Source organism: Polistes fuscatus, unplaced genomic scaffold, assembly GCF_010416935.1.
Source record: "Polistes fuscatus isolate 324 unplaced genomic scaffold, CU_Pfus_HIC Scaffold15, whole genome shotgun sequence".
Taxonomy (NCBI): Eukaryota; Metazoa; Arthropoda; class Insecta; order Hymenoptera; family Vespidae; genus Polistes; species Polistes fuscatus.
In genome coordinates, this window is record NW_025113053.1 from 4,250,942 (window position 1) to 4,271,981 (window position 21,040).

General features: G+C 35.4%; 1 protein-coding gene across 4 annotated transcripts in view; it reads left to right on the forward strand.

Moving 5' to 3' along the window:
* The window catches only part of LOC122514549 (latrophilin Cirl-like), a 283,503-nt gene that overhangs the window by 122,350 nt on the left and 140,113 nt on the right, over window positions 1-21,040 (forward strand). For all 4 annotated transcript variants that reach the window (XM_043631452.1, XM_043631449.1, XM_043631453.1 and 1 more), the window contains one exon: window positions 1,780-1,908. In XM_043631452.1, the coding sequence (XP_043487387.1) occupies window positions 1,809-1,908 (100 nt within the window). In that variant the 5' untranslated portion in view covers window positions 1,780-1,808. The remainder of the gene's footprint in view (window positions 1-1,779; window positions 1,909-21,040) is intronic.

Below are 21,040 nucleotides of genomic sequence, written 5' to 3' on the forward strand. Positions count from 1 at the left end.
TCTCTCTCTCTCTCTCTCTCATCTTTTCGCTCTCGTGCAAACCAGAGTAGAGAATGTTTTCATTCGAAGGTATCCTATTGTGCGACGCTCGGTAAACGCCGAAATGCTGATGCCGAAACTGTTTTCCTTTTTGCCTTCGTTAACCCACATTCACGTATACATTCGACCCACGACTCTTTTTCCATCCCCCAAGCCCACACCCCTTCCCCCAAACCCCTTCCCTTTTCTCCTTTCATCTAACCCAAGCTGTACCTTTTTTTGACACGCGCGTATATACGAACGCAAACACCTTCATTCCCTATTTATTTCTTCGCTAGTTTTATTTATCGGCTACCGGATTAAGCTGATTTATGGCATTCATTCTTGATAGGCCAGCTGCGTATTGATAAGAAAAAACTTTTCTTTTAAGAAATAAATGTGTAGATTGGGTAATATAATATCAATCGCTTAGCACGGCGTCTGAAAGATTAAATATGAACTGGGGAACAACGATAGCGGTTGAAATTCGACGAACAATGATATCTTATCTCTAGAACGTGCCGAGTGTTTTGTCATTAAAGGATACGATTGAATAACGTATGCATAAATATTACACGTGTGCGTGTGGATCAGGATTGATATAACCAAGTCCCAAGAGACGAAAGTCAGTCTCAGTTTGTAACTTCGTGTAAGTACTGTTAAAACTAGTTCAGTGATCAACTAGCAGCGACCAACTGATTTCGTTGTAAGTGGTTAAATCTGTGTTTCAAATATACTGGGAGAGGAGTATTCAATTTAAAACAATTAATATTTTCTTGCAAAACAATATTTTAAAATTCTTATACACGCGGAAACGTATTTCAATATTATTAAACTTTTAAATTGATGTAAATTTTTATTGTATATATTACATGTTATACATCTACCTTTTAGCATTCTATAATAACTAATTAATAAAAATGAATAATTAATAGTAAAACACAGAATAAAAAAGAATATGCGTGGTCTCCGTATACGCGATAGAAGTGAAACTCGTATTATTACATGAAAAATAATCAATTGATTCATTTATACAGGGACTTTCTCTTAAAATCCTACACCATAACGCTTATTAAATTTTTCTTTGGAAATTATCGATATGGAATGTTTAAAATGAACAAAATTTAAAAATAAATACATTACATATGTAATGGGCTTAACATGGAAGTTTTATTGTAAACGCGAAGTGAATTAAACAAATACAAAAATAATGTATCTTAAAAACGTGCGTGTTGATAAAACATTGAAAACGGAGGAAATTTCTATTCCGAATCGATCGTTAGTCTTGTTTATATGACTTTCCAACGGTTACGTACATATAACAAAAATAATATTCATAGTAAATAAAGTGTATTCCCTCGGAAAGTCATATAAACAAGAATCAATAGAAGAAATTTAATTGTCTCTCACAGAGGACAACGTGCCAGTCTAACGGCGGATGTCGAAGAGGAAGGTGCGTCGAATGTATACTCCGTGGTTCTAGATTAGAATATACATTTCTATCGATTAATTAACAATTAATTAAGATATATATAACATTCTAATATACTTTTTACCAATATTTAGGATTGTTTAAATTAAAATACTAATCAGCGATGACTTTGAGTGTGAACCGTCGATCGCTCGTGTGTTTTATCTCAGTTTATTTTTGCATGTTGTTTTATAAAATTGTATCATTATCGTCGTATTAAAAGTTCCACTTGAAAACATTTGGAAGAATCTCGGATTAGTAATAAAAATATTGTTGTTATCTGGTTGCAGGCGTAGTCGGAGCAGGAAATCTGAGTGCCATGGAGTGCCGCAAGGGTCGACGGAAAGGTCTGCTCGGTGGGCTGCTCCTTGCATGGCTATTAACCAACAGCGGTCGTACAGTCGTCGCGCGAAATATAGGTAAGAATAGTAAGAAAGCTTTGCTCGCGTGAGAATCTCGTCGCTTTAAAACCGATCTAGATTTTCTCCGTGCTTGTACATAGATAACTGGAAATACGAATAAGGGGGTAGCACGAGTAGGTATAGGAAATTATGTGCGCGAAAGATAGAAATCGTCGTATCTTCGCTACCTGTGCATGTACATGAATTTACCAAGTCGTTACACCGTACTATAGACCCTTTTGAAACGCGATTGTTCTTCCGTTCGATCGACTTTCACACGGGATACCAGTTTGCACGAAAATTGCTCTTCGTTCTCATGGTACTATCACTTTTCGTGACAAAATTAAATTATGCGAGCTTGTGTTTGATCATATATTATGGATAATGAAAACTAATAAGTCTGATTAAGTTTTGATAATTTCGATAGTTAACGGTTCTAATCATATTTCAATATTCCCTTATTAATATTATAAAAAGCCAGTGATATCTAAACATCGGTTAAATCATTTTTTATCGAAAGAAGAATAGAATAGATAAATGTATACTTGCAAACGATATATATTTGTAACGACACTGTGTCATTATTAACGGCAAATAATCGATATGAGAGGAACCATTATCGTATCGATTCATCTGGATGATGTAGGAATCATCTTGACGAACGAAGCGCCGAGTTCGATAGCAATCCTATTGAGTGTCCAATTTGGAAAACGTATCGATAAATAGAGGGAAAGAGAGCAGAATCTGTGAACTATACGAATTCGACGTATTTTCGCGAATGCATACGGTGAAAACTGTAGCGCGCTATGGCTAATATACCAACGAGAGCTTACCGTTGAAACGTTTATCGCGCTTTACGAGTCCTATCGTTTGTGGCTACTAGTTAAAACGTGAAATCGCGAATAAAATCTTCTTTTTTTTTTAATCAATGATCATTCTTGCGTAAACCGAATGGAAACTTGCGTTCTTTACACCATATTTTAGATTACTTTCTTTAATAAAAAATAAATCAAGAAAAAAGAAAAGAATAATTTCATGCAAAATATTTAATATCAGTACAATAGATTGAGATCCTTATCCGTTATTACCCCGTAGTTATTTGTTATCATTGTTAAGTATACGTTGATTATTAGAAGTGTCCCCTCATAAAATGGTGTGGCTAATAAAAGGAAATGAAAGTATACTCACATTCTCTCTCATGATAAAGGGTGAACCTGAATGTAGAAACTTAGTAGTAGCGTGTTCATCGAACGATTATTAATGAGCTCAGTCTCGAGACCGATTTCATTGCGTTCATCGGGGTTGAGGGTTACGGAAGAGACTCCGAGTGGGTGTCGAATGAGAAGACAAAGTATAATAGAGTGAGAGAGATCATTCCAATCTTTCCTTTTCTTTTCTATTTTTTCTAGATTATTATACACTTCGCTGAGTCCAATCCACGAGTGTATCGTTGGATTTCTTTTCTTTTTTCTTTATTCTCGTTACCTATCGATACGTATATACACCCCCTTACAAGCTCACCCACGCGTACGTGCTGTACGTGCTTTACGTGCGTCGATGTAAGAAGAGCCAAACGGAAATGTTGGAAACGTTGAAATGTCTTGTATCGATTCTATCGTAATTCGAATTTCTCACAAAATTCTTATTTTATTTTAGAATTTTCTTCTCTCTCTCTCTCTCTCTATTTATAAATAAATATTATATCCGCGATAGAAACAAATATTTTCCATTAAACGCGTTTATCATTAATTTTAACTTACTGAAACACACTGTTTTCCTACTAATCTTTCTAAGTCATTACCGAGAGAGTCTTTTCGTAACGTCATTCATTGCTAATCGAATTTTAATTGTGAACGTCGAGTGAGAATGTATTAGAGAGAGAGAGAGAAAGAAAGAAAGAAATTGAGAGAGAGGTGGGGGAGAAAGGAACATTTATTTTGGGTAGGTCGTGCCGTACATCTTAGAAAGTGTATAAAGTACCTATTCTCTGCAGATGCGGACCACCTGGGACACTGGTCACGACGCATCCTTCTCCTCCCTCTTCCCCTCCTACTTCACCCTTTCTCTACTACGAGATTTATAGGCGAGAGCGAATGGGGGAACAAAAGCCGACGAACGATTTACCGCAGTCTCTTACCGTCGCATGCTTACATTCCGAGCAATTAATATTTATGTAGGACAGATCGGTAATCCTATCTGATCTGATACAATTTCCAAATAGGATTGATGCCTCGAACACGTAGAACATAGGCGATAATAGTCAAGATTGATTATCCATCTTTCTCGAAACATTTTTAATTGGATTTTTATCGAGAACAATATCTCTCTCTCTCTCTCTCTCTCTCTTCTACTTTTTCTCTTAAACAAATTTATAATTCGATAAATAATCGCAATGTCGTGTTTTTCGATAAGATAGAGATAATAAGATTCATTTCTCACAAAAGTAACCAACGATTTAATTGTATTATAGGATCAAATAAATTCGTATCATCTACCATTCATTCATGCATTTTCGTATTATCGCGAATCTTTTAATGAATGTGATTCGGTCTTTTCAACGAGTTCGTTCAATTGAAAATTATTCTTCTTTGCGATTCTCATCGAAATATTAGGTCATTAAATATGAAATATTCGATTTAGAACTGAAAGTAATCGAAGCTATATATCGCGGAGGTTTAATATTTAATAGTTTAATCATTATTTCATTAATTATATTAAACGATTAATATCTACTATACATTTATAATATAACAAGTACGAATGTTATTTCGTTTTGTTCGCGGATCATTGAATTGGTGTACCACTTATTTCCACTTTGCGAATTTCCTTTTTTTTTCCCCCCCCTCGTGTATTTTTTTTCGTATCGCTTTTGACGAAAGAGAATAAAAAAATAGCGAACCAACGATACTGTAATAATCATCCCTTTTTTCTTTCCTTAGCAAAATTCCACTCTCTCTCTCTCTCTCTCCCTTTTTCGCGATAGCAATGATCCATGTTCTTAGCCGAGGCAACGTAGATAATTTCATTCGAACGTGCCAGTAGATATTATTACGGGATGGTTGGCCGCGGCCTTATTTCCTCTTATTTTTTTTTTTTTTTTTTTATATCTCATATCACCCTCGACCACCGCCGTACTTTCATCCTATTTTCAACGAGTTCAATGAGTTTTTACGCAATCGGTTAAAAAGAGAAAGAAGAAAAAGAATATAAATCCGACCGAGCGTAAGATTTTTGTTGAAGTAGGGGAAAGTGTCGGTAGAATTAAATCGATATCAAACCAAAGAGGAAAGCTTTCAACCCGAAGTCGACCTTTCCAGCTCATACGTTGTCGCGCAAATCCAAGATATCGTGCGTTTACCTGTTCTTTCTCTCTCTCTTTCTTCGTCTCACACGCACGAGACCCTTATATAAGTGTGAACGTATATTATCTTTTCTAGTACGGGGAGAGGAGGATAATGGTGGTGGTATGGAGGATTTCACAGAAGCGTGGAACGTCGCCAAACGAAAATCCTCCCAGAGTCCTTCTTTTCTTTCGCCATCTATTTTTATTCTTTTTTTTATTTCCTTCCTTCCTTCCTTCCTTCCTACCTCCCTCTTATCGACTTGATTTTCTTTCCGCTCGCGTTTTCCAATTCGCACCGTGCGGATCGGTCGCGCGGAAAATAAGAGATTGCCACGATCTTCTCGGACATTGTCGTCGTGGTCGACTCGCTTCCTCTTCGAAGAATTTGGAACACCAGACAAAAAGAGATAAGAAATAGAGAAGGAAAATAGGCGGTTAGGAAGAAGAGAGAAGATATTTCACTCGTAACACCTTTCTCTCTCTCTCTCTCTCTCTCTCTTCTTTTTTTTCCTCGACTAGAAACGCGAATAAAGTGGGGAGAAGGCGGGGACGGTTCTAATTTTCACGACGTTTACTCTTCCATCGTACGTGATCTTGGTTCATGCTCGGAGCTTCCAAAAAAATCTTTTCCTAGCTCGTTCTCTTTCTCTCTTATATGTCTCGGTACTCCGAGAGGATTCTCTCAGCTTTTTACCATAATTGAAAATCTTCACGGTGAACTCTTCCTTCCTAAGGAATCCCCTTTTTCTTCTCCTTCTTCTTCTTCTTCTTCTTCTTCTTCTTCTTCTTCTTCTTCTTCTTTTACTTCTCGGCAAACTCCAGCGGATTATCGTTTCTCTCTCCTTCTCATCGCTATCGTAAAACGAACGACAGAAATGCTTTTCCTTGAGATAATCAAAAACCGATCAAATCTTTACTGCCAAAAAGACCTTCTCTATTCGACAGAAATGGTGAAAAAAAAAGAAAAATGACGAATATGAAAAAGTAAATCTTCTCAAAAAATTAGACCTCTCTTTCCCTTTAGAAATATTTTTCCATTTGATTTTTACGATTTTTTCGTTTATCGACGCGCGAATCGATAATCCTTACGAAATTTGGAAGCAATTGAAAAGAAAAAAAAAAAAAGATGAAAAATAAATCGGAAAGACAATAGTTTATTTTCGTTGAAGAGAAATAATTAAGAGACTCGGTCGGGTAAAATCGATCGGATCGTAGTTTTTCTCTTTTCTTCGATCGAAAAAGTAGTAGCGTAAAGTCTTACAAGAAACGACCATCCGTTTCGTTCCTTATAGGCGGGCCCCTCTGTTACCGTAATGGATTTCCGATTTCGAAGAAGCACCAATTTTTCAGCTCCCCGTGAAAAATAACTTTGGAATAAGCCGTGCTTTCGACCGATCGCCACCACCACCACCACCACCACCACCATTGTACCACTTTTCTCCCTTCTTTTTTGTTTCCTTCCTTCCTTCCTCCCTTCATTTTACTTTTCCTTTTTATTTCTTTCTTTCTTTCTTCCTTTCTTTCAATTTTTCTTTCTTTCTTACTTTATCGTTGAGCCTTGCAAAAGAACGAAAAGAAGTAACCGAACTTATCGCGCTTGACCTCTTCCACCTCTTCCACGTTGCAAGCCACCATCCTATCTCCTTTATCGTCTTCCTCCTTTCTTCAGACCTGCGATCACCGAAAACAGTAAGAGAACGCAAACCTACGATAGGAAGGTAAAGGTCGGGAAGAACGTTGCGATCATGCGTTTAATGGATTACGTTAAAGGCTTTTTTTTTTTTTTTTGGCCCGCGTTATCTTTCTCTTCTGTGTTTTTGAAAACTTCGAAAAGACGATAAAGAATATTACGTTATCGTTGAAAACAAAACAAAAAAAGAAAACGAGTTAGGAATATGAGTAGTCAAATGAAATACCTCGAACGTACTTTGAACGATTCGAATTATTTTAATAGCAAATACTAATCAACATTTTTTTACCCGTTTATTCTCGAACGATCCTTTTTTTCTTTTTTTTTTTATCGATCCCTTTCTTCGTATTCGCGGTAGCCCTGGAGTAGTCACCTCGAATTCTTTCACGAACGTTTTTCGTCTTTTTAATATATTTCTTTTTCTTTTTTTTTTTCTTCTTTTTTTTTCCCCACTTTCAAATCACGCACTCGTTAATGCGAGCACGAGCTAAATCGGTATGTTTCCGCCACGTGCGATTGCCCTTCGAAAAAGAGAAGAGAAGAGAAGATAACGAGGAGGGGGAAAGGGAAGAAAAGCGAATGGTAGTTCGTCCTGGGATAATCGCCACTCCTGCCTTTTTTTTCTTTTTATACTTTTTATTTTTTTCTTTTTTCTCTTTTTTTATCATTTTCCGCATGTTTCGCTTTCGGCCCTTTAAATCCGCGTGAAAGAAACTCGGCAAAGTATGCCGTCGCGCGTGCTTTCATACCTACGTTCCCTTTTTATCCCTTCTCGTTTACGTATTTTACGCATATATTCGACCTTTCTTTTTTCGTATCTTTATTTCAGTCAAAATTTATCTTTCATATAATCGTGGTAATTCGCAACGATGATATTAACGATAAGTCGTAGAAAGATTATGATATTCTTAAATACAAAATATATATATTATCATAGATTATTATCGCAATGAAGTATTTTGTTTGTTACAAATTGTATTTCTTACGAGCAAAGCTGTAAAATATCCCACGCACGAGTCACGCTACTCGCTTATAACTTTTTTCCTTTTTTCTTCTTCTTCTTCTTCTTTTTTTTTTTTTTTTTAACAGTTTCTTTTATTTTTAGATCAAACGGGGTATGGAAATGCGAAAGTATCCTCTCGCGCCCAGTCGCTTGAACTTTTCCTCAAAGTTTTCCGGACGCATTAATGCGCGCCAAATTAAACCCCCGAGTTCCTTCGTTGGTCGAAAGTTTAAACCGCTTTGTAAAGTCTCTCTCTCTCTCTCTCTCTTTTTTTCTCTATCTTTCTTTCTCTTTTCTTGCTCCTTGCCCGAGGAAAAAGAGGCCTTGTTCAAGAAAGTGTAAAGAGTTTCGGAAAATATTATAGCACAAATTACAGGAAGCTCCGATATACCAGGACCGGTATAACCGCAGCAATGGTGGCGGTGACGACGTATCGCGATCAAAAAATCGTCATTACTTTCTATCCCTCTCTTTTCTCATTTTGTTCCTTTCGGTCGTTCGCCAAAGCATCAATCTCGATCCACCCTTCATTTATATTACACTCGAAGCTCTTTTTATTTCTCTTCTTTCTCCTGATTTTTTTGCTTTCCATTAATGTAGACCGGATGACTATGACCCTTTGATCGTTGTGTATTTTTTCGAAGCTAAATTTTTAATCTAGACATCGGGAAATGCTAATATTAAGGGAGAGGTTCTTCATTAAAAAGATAATATCTGCCAGGATATCTCTTCGTGATTATTTGCACCCTACTGACGATAGTAATCCTTGAATATTCGAATCAAAAACTTTCGATATCAATCGAAATTTTAATACTTAACGGTTTCTCCTAACGTCTCATTTTTATTTTCTATTTTTATTTTTCGTCCGTTTACGTAATCATCAACGTATCGCGTATTTTTTAATCATATTTTTTAATGACAGAATGTTGATATTTAATTTGCAAATGTCATAACGTGTTGATCTGTTTGTACATTACTTCGAATCGTAGCCAAAGAATTGACTGAAAATAAATTCAATCATATTTTTTATCGAAACAGAAAAAAAATTCTTGCCTGAAATTTTAAATAACCGTTTGCACGATTATTTTTAAAATAGTACTCGTTTAGTTACAAATATTTTATTATTGAAAATTTTCCAGAGGTTTTACGCTGAGGAACCTTCGGAATATGAAAAGCTCTCTTATTCTTTTATAGCATGTCGTACGTGTTCCTATATGTGTAAGTATTTCCATAGGTAGATATTATATATATATATATATATACTGGAGAAACATGAATTGTGATTTATGAAGAACTATCAACTATATCTCGACCGCATTAATAACGAGTAGATGGCTCGTCTGTTTTACTCGTGTCGATTTATTTGTAAATGGTGATATCGTTGCTCACGGACGAATTTCCCTTGATTTATTATATTTGATGATTTATTAAACATCTCGTATTTATCCATTTTGTCAGAAATTAGAGATATTTCTTTTGTTAATCGAAAAATTTCAATAATCGATTTTACCTAGGGTAGGGAGGGGGGGTATTGTAAAATAGATAGATAGATTGATGCGTTCAAATTTATTTACAAAATAACAACGGAATACAGGTCTTATAAAAGCAAATTTTTTTTTTTTTTTTTTATTCATTACAGAACATACAATCAATTCTCGACGAGAATTATAAGTACTTTAGGCTGGCGTGATGTAATAACATGAAATGTAAATAAATAAGATATACAATGGTGAGTGTAGATATAATACATTAGACTCAAATAATATTACGATGTTTTAAATCATTCAAATCTTGTTTTAAGGTCAGAAGGGTAGAACCTTTTTAGTCTTCGTACTAGTTCATTTGTTTCCAGTAAATTTTTTGCTAAAGGGTTGAGATGTTTGGCTAAACGGGAGTTGTAGCGTTCACTGAAGCTAACAATTTCTTCTTTTATTGTAGATATTCTTAAATCTTGATGAATTCTTTCGTTTGTAACGTACCATGGGGCATTGCAGATGTTTCGTAGAGTTTTTGATTGGAACCTCTGTAAAATCTCTATATTGGAGTTACTCGCAGTTCCCCATAGTTGGATTCCGTAAGTCCATATGGGTTTTAGAATAGCTTTATAGATAGCGAGCTTTTTTTCCAAATCTAACTTAGACGATCTACCAAACAACCAATAAATTTTTCTTACTCATTCTTTGAGGTGTTTTACTTTGGTTTGTATATGTTGCTTCCATGTCAGCCTTTTGTCTAGGATAATACCTAAATATTTGATCGAGTCTCTAACAGGAATATTTACCCCATTGATGACCACAGGGGGATAAAAGCAAAAAAGTTTTCAATAACGAATATTACCTGTGTCATTTAAAAAATCCATAAATTTTGTCAATCTCTCTTATCGAACAATTATCAGTCAATTGTTTTATCAAAAATATGACAAAATAGTTTCATTTTTTTTTCAATATTCTCATAGAATAAGCTCGTTATCAAGTTCTTAGGAAAGTCTTACGTGCGAGAAGTGCCATAATCGTAGTGTTATCAGGTAAATTCGACATTTTCCATCGGGTCTATGCTAGGATCGAACGACTTTACGACGAAATTACTTAGCCCGTCTTTTCCCATTTACTGCATTGACTATAATAGACCGATAACGATCGAGGATTTCGTCGAATGTATTTGATAGAAAATGATGACGTTAGTGAATACGGATAGTAAACGGGGTGCTACTTACACGTGCATACATATCAACGAGGGTATTTATCGATCATAAAAGCCGAGCTTTTTGCTCGGCTCACCCCTTTATCTTTTTCTTTCGATCTTTTATTTTCTTTTTCTTTTTTTTATTTCTTCCCCCATTATGAAATTGATTTGGACATTTCCAATTCGCGATAAGTCATACGAGTACACGCTTTTTTCAAGACAAAAGCCTCTGTTGTCTTCGATCGTAAAATGGCGGAGGCGAGGCACAGGTGCCACAATTGGAATGCTCATAAAGAAAGAAGAGATGCTCGTTATCGAGAATAACAACCGTTATCGTCTACCTCCGATGTTAGCATTGTAAGGTCTTTCTCTCTCCCTCTCTCTCTCTCTCTTTCTTTCTCTTTTACTTTCTATTATCTTTCTCGGATGTAAGGAAGATAATGCAAATCGATTCAAGATGCTTCCCAGGTCGTTATTTCACACTAAATAATGTTCTAAGTGAATCGTTTCGTATCCGTTCTGCAGAGGCGTAAAAGTTCCGTTACATTCGCCCCTACTAACGTAAGATCGGTTCACACGCAAAAAAAATAAAGATACAGGCACGAGTAAACCTTTTTTCTTCCATGGATTATCCAAATACAAATCTATAGATATATTTTATGTTCGTTCGATGCATGCATAAGCATTTAAAACGTATTATCCTTTAACATCACGATTTATGTTACAAATTTTCTCTCCTATATATCGCGTAATAATAATTCAATTCTTTTATTCCGAAAATTTCTCGTATTTATGTGAAATAAAAATATAAATAACTTGTATTTTTTTGTTAATCGAACGTAACCAAATGTTTACTTAAGTTAATACGAATTGATTCATCGAAACGTTCTCCTTTTTTTTTTATTTTTCATCTACTTCATCTTTTATGTAATTGTAAGTCTCTTGGGAAAATCGTAGGTACTGAACAAAAAATTATATATATATATATATATACATACACCTATATACTTAGCTCCGATCAATCCCTGGATCTACGAACTTCTTTACGTCGTATTTACAATATATGCAAGAAAGTTGTTGAAAGGATCGTTCAAGCAAGGAACGATGTAACGTAAAATCAACTGGGGTAGTAGGGAACGTTCCTAAGTATTCACGAGCAACGTTTTCGTTTCAATACTTAACCGATTTAATAAATAAATTCGTCGTACCTCGTCTCCATGGATTCCTTTTTTATTTGATATTCCGTAAAGAGTTTTCTTCATCTATCGTAAACGTTTTTCCTCTCTAATCCAAAATCAAAGTTTTCGAATAAAATATAATTTCGTGTCCCGTTCGATCGATCGATCGTTCTTCTTCCAGTAGTAGTTAGTTACGGAAATGTTACCGATGGAAATTGAAACGCTATGGAAAACTTTAGTTTGAAAACTAGAAACGATGCGTTGATCCGAGGTATTTTTGTGTCTACACAAACTGGCACTTTTATTCTTATCATCGAAATGTTCTTGGAAAAAAGAATAAAAATGAGTAAACTAGGTAGATTTGTGAGGAAAATAGGTCAACCGTGTATGAAAGAGGAAAACGAAAGAACAAAACGAAATTGCAGGAAATGGTGGGGGAGGGGGGGGGTAGAAGGAGAAGGAGAAAAAAAAAAGAAAGAGAGAGAAAGAAATAAGCTTTGAAATTCGTCGACGAATCGCTTGGATTCTCGTGCTTTTCTCGCATATACAAGCTCGCACATGCGAAATGGACAATTAATTGCTGCTTGCTAGCTTGCCTCCAACTTCGTACCACGAAATTATTAAGCGACCTATTATGGAGGCAGATCGTGCATGCGCACTTCGATAACTTGGTCGCTGTACGAGCGCAAATTTTCGACCCAGTCGGTGGTATCGTCGTTTGATTTATTAACACCAACCTCTACTCCGACATATATGTGCACGAGTTAAGGCTTGGAAGTCGCTTTAAACATTAACGAGCTTCTTCTCCGTTTTGCCATGACTAGAAAAGTGAGATAGAACGATATTTATTACTGCTAAGACTACTGCTCTTTAACAAGGGAAAACAATATGTAATATAATATATGATCAAATTGAAATACACGATAATAATTAGTAATAATAAGAAACGGGTAATAAAGTAAATTAATTAAATGAGTATTTTTCGTCATAGTGAAATTTTACGAGAAGAGCATGTGTTAAGAGAAATTAAACGAAAATGAGAGAGAGAGAGAGAGAGATAAGGTGAGAGAATTTCAAATGAAAAACTATCTATTTAAATTAGAAAATAAAATGACTAGGATGAAAAAGAACATTCTTCCTTTTGTTGTCTCCCGTTTGACTTTTTTGAGAGCAGCTTTATTTGATCGTCTCGATGCTATCGAGAACCTAGAACCCGTTCAGTATTGATAACGTACACGCTCGGCTTACCGTCTAATTCGATTAGTTTATCCGCTCGAATTACATTCGCCATGATTATTAAGTTCATTCGGGCTGATTCTTTGCTTTTGAATTTACAAGTTTGTGTTTTTTTTTTTGTTGTTTTCAATTCCTTCTATTCGAATATTTCAAAATCGAGACAAAGAAAATCTATGCTGATTTTTCTCAAATATATTATATTTCAAATAAAACATTTATTAAAAGGTAGTTTTGTTAAGAAAAGTATTAACATTAAATAATATTAATATTTCCTTTGAAGAAAATATTAAATTCCATTGTTTTTTTGAATAAAATGGTATATTATTTTGTCGATGAAAGAAAAAGCTAAAAACTTTTATATTAGGCCAGTATATTACAATAATACTTAAATATATCTATACGAACCATCCGCACAATCTTTTCTCTTTATTTCTCTCTCTCTCTCTCTCTCTCTCTCGCGTGTTCTCTCTTTCCTTCTATATTTTTTTTATTATCCCTACTATTATGTTATATTTTTTTATTTGTTTTATTTTTAATTATAATTCCGCTCTTGTTTGCCGAACCGTCTTTCGCTCCGCGGCAAGCGCTTTTTAATTAAAAAGCAAAATTTCACGGCAGTAAATTAATTGTTCGCGCATATTGTTTACCATTTCTTTGCGCTAGCAGAAACGAGAGATTAATAATTCGAAGTAAACACGTTTACCAGTATCAGGTGAGAACAAACGTGTTCGTGCGAATGCTAACTTTGAAGCGAAGGCGAATTCGTGGCGTTTGTAAACGTATAGCTAAAACTTCATATTTTTCAATTAAATTAAATCTAATTACAGGTTCGATTAGAATAAGATTGCACGAGGTTACATTTTGATATAGGAGATTTATTTTCATTGTGAAATAATCGAATCAACGGACTTCTTCTTTTTCCTTCTTTTTTTTAATTTTTATTTTTTTCATTCTGTCGCGGTAATAATCGATTTGAAAGAAAAAGAAAACAACGAGCATTTTTAAGCTCTTTTTGTTTAGAGATTATCGATTTGAATTTTAATTTATTTATATATACATATGCGTAATTTAAATAAATAGTTCCCATTGGAAAGAACGAAAGGAATTCTTGATTTTTCCAAAATAAATTCGACCAAAAGATTTTGACCATCCTTATTATCTGTTCTTTTCACGGCAGTAAATTAATTGTTCGCGCATATTGTTTACCATTTCTTTGCGCTAGCAGAAACGAGAGATTAATAATTTGAAGTAACACGTTTACCAGTATCAGGTGAGAACAAACGTGTTCGTGCGAATGCTAACTTTGAAGCGAAGGCGAATTCGTGGCGTTTGCAAACGTATAGCTAAAACTTCATATTTTCAATTAAATTAAATCTAATTACAGGTTCGATTAGAATAAGATTGCACGAGGTTACATTTTGATATAGGAGATTTATTTTCATTGTGAAATAATCGTTCTTTTCACGGCTTTAATTTTTATTTTTTTCATTTCTTATAATAATTGATTTAATTCAAGAAAAAGAACAACAACGAGCATTTTTTGTAAACGTTATAGCTAAAACTTCATATTTTTCAATTAAATTAAATCTAATACAGGTTCGATTAGAATAAGATTGCACTTAGTTACATTTTATATAGGAGATTTTTCATTGTGAATAATCGAATCAACGGACTTCTTCTTTTCTCTTTTTTTTTAATTTTTATTTTTTCATTCTGTCGCGGTAATAATCGATTTGAAAGAAAAAGAAAACAACGAGCACTTTTGAGCTCTTTTGTTTAGAGAATATCGATTTGAATTTTGAATTCGATTTGATTTATATATATATATGCGTAATTTAAATAAATAGTTCCCATTGGAAAGAACGAAAGGAATTCTTGATTTTTCCAAAATAAATTCGACCAAAAGATTTTGACCATCCTTATTATCTGTTCTTTTCACGGTAGATGATTTATGAAAGATTCAACGCGATTATCCTGCCGATTAATCGTCCACGACTCGAGAGAGGGATCGATTTCTAATTTATCATGGGACCGAAGTAACGTAACTATGGTAGCTCTCATATAGCTAGCTACTCTTCTTTCATAAGGGCTTCCCTTCTTCGCGTCTCATTCACCGATGGAAAGTGACTTTAATGATTCCCTTGAGTGCCGTCAAAATGGAAAATTTGTACACCGATAATGACACTCTTCTTTCTCTCTCTTCGATCAGCAACGTAAATCTCATTGCAATCGAAGAAAACAAAATGAAAAAGAATTCAAACGAAATTTATAATCATGCCCTAAGAATATTTTTTATTTGCATCTTATTAGTTTAATTAAAAGTTGATGAGACTGGTATGAAAAAAAAAAAAGAGATACGAAAATCATGCCAACCATAATGTTTTCTTCGCGAGTAAGAAAGATAGAGAGAGATGGAAAGAAAGAAAGAAAGGAAGGAAAGAAATAGACGTTGTTCCTTTTCACAACACCAGCTGTGGTCCTTCGTATTTCTTCGCAACGTTCTACCTCTGAAAATAAGGGCGTTCTGGATGTTTCCAGACACCGGAATTGCGATTGTTTCCGTCTATAAAAACGGGAGAGAAAAGTTGCCGTCTTATCGACTCTTTCCACCCAATTAAAAAACACAGCCTTCCGTGAAGGAAAGGATACGTCGCGTAATGGTTCGGAAAGAGATCCGAGTGATTTCGGAGAGTGGGTGCTTCGTTCCTTTCGAGAAATTTGTGTCCATTTCAGTAATATTCGTCACTCATCGTTTCATCTCTGTTTTGATATGCTATGCACGCATCTTCGTTACGTTTAACATACGCGAAGCAACTAGAGCTGACCTTGTTACCACTTTTTTCAAGTAAGAAATATGAATAAACGTGAGAAACGTAAAATATACGCGTCGAGTACGTCGAGATCAAAAAGTTCGATCTTAAAAGGAAAAGAAAAGTCTAAAGGAAGAAGCCAAGGAAGAAAAGCAACGACGAAACCTAACTTTGAAGACGAAAAGTCGCCTGGAGGTGACTGGACACGCGGTATGAAATAACATACCGAGTGCACACGTTGCTTCACCACCGTACGAAGAAAAAACATCGAAACCCGTTGCTCTTCGTAGCGAGAACGTACGACGGCGTTCTCGTTACTCGATAGTTTGTCTCTTCTATTTTCGAACCACTAACGCTTCTCTATCCAATTGCATTATCTCGCTCACGTATATTCTCCTTACACCCAATCCCTTAACTTCTATTTGTAGTTTCTGTGTAATACAATAAGAACTTCAAGAACACGTGTCTACAATATTATCTAAATGTGTACTTTAGAATAAAGTTAATTATTACATACAAACGGAATATTATAAATATTTTTAATTAACAATCTGAGACAATCTAATTTCTCGCAATGAAATGATACGTATTTATTTTTCGATACTTATGCGGTAATATTTATGATTTTTGTTTCTACCGAAATCTCTATCGAAAACTTTTAATTAATATTTTAATATTATTTTCAAATAGAACTGTAATCGGAACAAAAATAACAAATACAACCCATAACCCAGACAAATATATTATTCTTTAATGGAATACTTACATAAAATAGTTAATTTTTCGATTTTATTATTCGGATTGTATAGATCAACTATTTAATTATACGAATTCAATATTCAGACATTTAATATTAAGACTGTCATGTTTTTAATTCCTTAAAAGGAAACAGTAGTGTTAAGAAAATATAATAAAAAGGAAAAAAAAGAAAAGTTAATTGAAATAAAAAATGGAATAGCATCGCGCCAAGCTGATATAACCGGTCACGATCATTCGGTATTTGGTACGCGTTCACGGATTACGCATCCTTGCTCGTCGTTGGAAGGAAACGTCTCTTGATATCGGCGCATAGGGGCTCAAACTGATTAGGATTCCGATCGCGCGTCCTCGAAATTCATGAAAACGATAAACCGGCTGCTCGGCAATTTGGACTCGTCTCGTTCGAAACGGTCTCTGGAGAGCTTTTGACACGCACGAGACTTCCTTTCGATTTTCCCTCTCTCGCTACTTGCGAACGCTCCCCGACACATCGACGACACATCGACGACAACGATGTCATCGTCGATGGACGTTCGAGTAGAGAGAAAATCTTACCAAGGGCTTTCGATTTATAACCGAATGATATTATTTTTCTCCCTTTTCTATGAACAAATAAAAAAGAACAAAAATTTCTAAGCCGAGATATAAAATGAAGAACGAAACAAAAAATAAACTGGTGTGTGTACTTATGTACGCACGTAAGAAGTTATACTTCTTTGCCGTACCAAAACGAACATAACCTCAATAACCTCAAAAATAACTTCAAAAAAAAACTTCAAAGAAAAAAAAAACTTCAAAGAAAAAAAATAACTTCAAAAAAAGAAATAATTATTATATATATATAAGAAAGAATAAAAAAAAAACTGGTGTGTGTACTTATGTACGCACGTAAGAAGTTATACTTCTTTGCCGTACCAAAACGAACATAACCTCAATAACCTCAAAATAACTTCAAGAAAACTTCAAAGAAGAAAAAATAGCTTAAAAAAAAATTATTATTATATATATATATATAAGAAAGAATAAAATACTTATGTACGCACGTAAGAAGTTATACTTCTTTGCCGTACCAAAACGAACATAACCTCAATAACCTCAAAAATAACTTAACAAAAAAAATTATTATTATTATTATTAATTTAATTTTATTATCGATATATTATATATATTAGAAAGAATAATAAAATATCATAATATAGATATCAGTCCACACTAAATATAAGAGAGATATATCGAATAACTTCACGCATCAACAGCCATGGCACGGTTACAGCATTAGTTCTCGCTTCGATCATTTAAGTAAAGCGGCGCTGAGTACGATTAGTATTTGGATGGGTGACCCGATTGAGAAAAAAAGGGGGGAAGAAGAAAAGAAGACAACTTCATGCCGTATACTTGAAATCGTTTTGCCGCGCGTCGTAAATACCGACAAACTTCATGGTGTCGTTTTTCCAGACGCTCGGAACAAAATCACTCCCCCATTACATTTTTCCCAACGCGCCAAAAGAAGTATAACTTCAAAAACCTAAGTTTATTTTCATGATAAAAAAATATATTCCGGTAAAAAGAATTGAATTAACATCTGTAATGATAATTATAACGGATAAGAAGCGACGAGAGTAAAAAATTCATGAAAATTAATTATCAAAATAATATATATATCAAGTAAAGAGATATTAAAGATAGATATAAAATAAAAAGTATTCGATCGTAAAGAAAAATTGATGTTTAAATAACATTTGTAACAACTCCAGACCAGTCTTCATTCCGTTTATTCGTTTGTTTGTTTATTCTTTGGACAATCGAGTCGTCGGAGCACGTAGAATTCTGGTGATCGAAGTCAAACGATTCCTTAAACATCGATAAGTGCTGTTTCCTTCGCGTCTCTTTCTTGGTACAGCGCGCGCTTACGTTCGAGTGGGCCACGTTAACAAGTAAACAGAATAGAAGTCCATTGAATTTTTTTACAAAAAAATGAAGTGACACCCGAGGAACAATAACGATGAGACAGACGCGTAAACATCCTCTCGACTATCTTGATTTTTTTCTTTTACATTTGAAACGGTCAAATGTAAATATGTATCTACTTTAAATGTTTTTTAACTACGATATAAATTAATACGAACGCAAAAAATAAATACACTTACTTATATTTTTATTTTCTTTGCTTTAAACAAAAAGAGAACAAAAGAAATAAGGGGGAGGGGGGAGAAAAAAAGATGTAAAAATTAAAAAATAAAATGAGAGGAATAAATCTACGTACGCCTGGAAACAAAAGAGGAAGAGGAGGAGGAGGAGGAGAAGAAGAAGAAGGGTTAGGAAAAGAGTGGTCGAAGAAATGCAGAGTTAGTCATCCAGTCGGTGCGGAAGAATTACGTTTATCCGCATTGTATCACGGGCCGCTACATCGAGGGCGATTCATGGGGTAACCCTACTGCGAGTAATCGGGCCTCTAACGATCTCATCGTGGTTGGGTTCGTAAAGAAGTACTGTGCTTGCTTCGGTAGAAGCGGTGAAGATAGAAACGCTATTAGCTTGACTGCAACAACGACCTTCGAAGATTCGCTCGCGCGATCATCAACGATTTAATAGATGCATTTAACGGATTCTTACTCGTTCCGTGTCCTCTCAGTCCATCGTCCCTTTTGTCTACGCGCATTCACCGTGTCTGATTTTCGTTTGGCCAACCACGAAAAAATCGTTGCCTTCTCTTTCTAATTCTCCTATTGGGTTATCCAAAAAAGTGATATATATATATATATATATATATATATATATATACTTAAGTATACTATATACTTATTTTTTTATGTGGATAAAAAGTTGATCTATCCATTTAACTTAATCAGACAGTAAAATCTGTGGAAATATTACAAAATTGTTCAATTATTTTAGATTAATTAATAAAGGAAATGTTGATTTATCTACATTATCATTTAACTGGACGATTTTTAATTTCCTTTAATTAATGAATAAATCATAAAATTAAATGGAAAAAGAAATGAGGGCAGTAATCATTAAGAAAGACATTATAATATACACATATATTTATATATATATATATAAATTGTTTTGCGGGTAACCCTTATACACCCATCCCGTATATAAATATTGCAATACATAGTTAAAGGTATATAGATAGATGTATAGAGAAGTGTTCTCCTCTTCTACCTGGTGACTGCGCCTTATAGAAAAGGGTAATCCCGCCATCCACTTTTCGTCCCTGGGGGATTTCGAGAACGCTTTTCCACCCGGTCGATCACCGACGGCGGTGCCTGCCGAAACCACCACCGTCGCCCCGCAGCAAGATGGGTATGAATAAATATTAGAATTTTGCGGATAAACCCCGTTTTACGAGGCGATACTTGTTTCCTCCCTTCGTCGACTACCACCATCACCACTACCACCACAACTACAACCATAACCTTACCACCTCCACCAGCAGCACCACTACCACCACCATCATCGCCACTTCCTCTAACTTCAACCTCTACTACTTTTAGAAATGCACACGAAGGGGCACCCAACCAACCGAGCACCCACCCACCCACCTCCTTCCGCCCCCGAAGCGCTCGTCGTCCGCTCGTCGACGTCGACGCGGAACGGAGCGGATCGATCGAACGAGAGACGACGGCTGGGGGGCGGGGAGGAGGTTTCTCGTTCCATCGACGTCGTCGGCACGTTTCTCCCGACAGTATATTATTATATTCCGCTTCAGCGAGTACGCTCCCTCTCTCTCTCTCTCTCTCTCTTTTTCTCCCCCTCTCGCCTCGCATTTCTTTCCCTTTTTATTTCCTTCTTCATTTTAGTTTCGACGAATGCGGGAGAACGACGTTCGTTATCGACTTAATTGGGGTGGAGGAGGAAGAGGAGGCAGGGTGAGTTGTAGAGAGGTGGGATGGGAATGGGATGGGATGGGATGGTGGGGGGCTACAGGGGGGAAACATCGCCACCAAGAATACGTCGAGTTTTATCGGGAGAGAACGAGCGAACGAGTTATCCCCGACCAACTCGTTTCTTCCTTTCTTCCTTCCTTCCTTCTTTCCTTTATTTCTTTCTTTCTTTCTTTCTTTTCTTCTCTTTTTTCTTTCTTACGTTTTGCTCTCCTACGTGAAAGACGAGCTCGAGTTTAAGAGTCGTAAGATAAACGGACGAGATCGTGGAAAATCCTTGATCTTCGAAGGATCTCTCTACGTTCTTTCTTCTAGGAAAACGTAGCTAACAGTGTGTTAGAGAATGACTTAACATTTAATAAAAAAGAAAAATAGAAGAAGAGAAAGAAAGTAAAAGAGAGGAAAAACGAGGGACGAAAAAAAAAAGAAAAAAGGATGGAATTATTAATCATGTAGTTCATTTATTTTACGAACAATTTTCCAAGAGGTACGACGAAGCGTGATCGGAGAACGTGAGCGAACACTACCTTCCACCCTTCTCTATAATCCTCTTTGT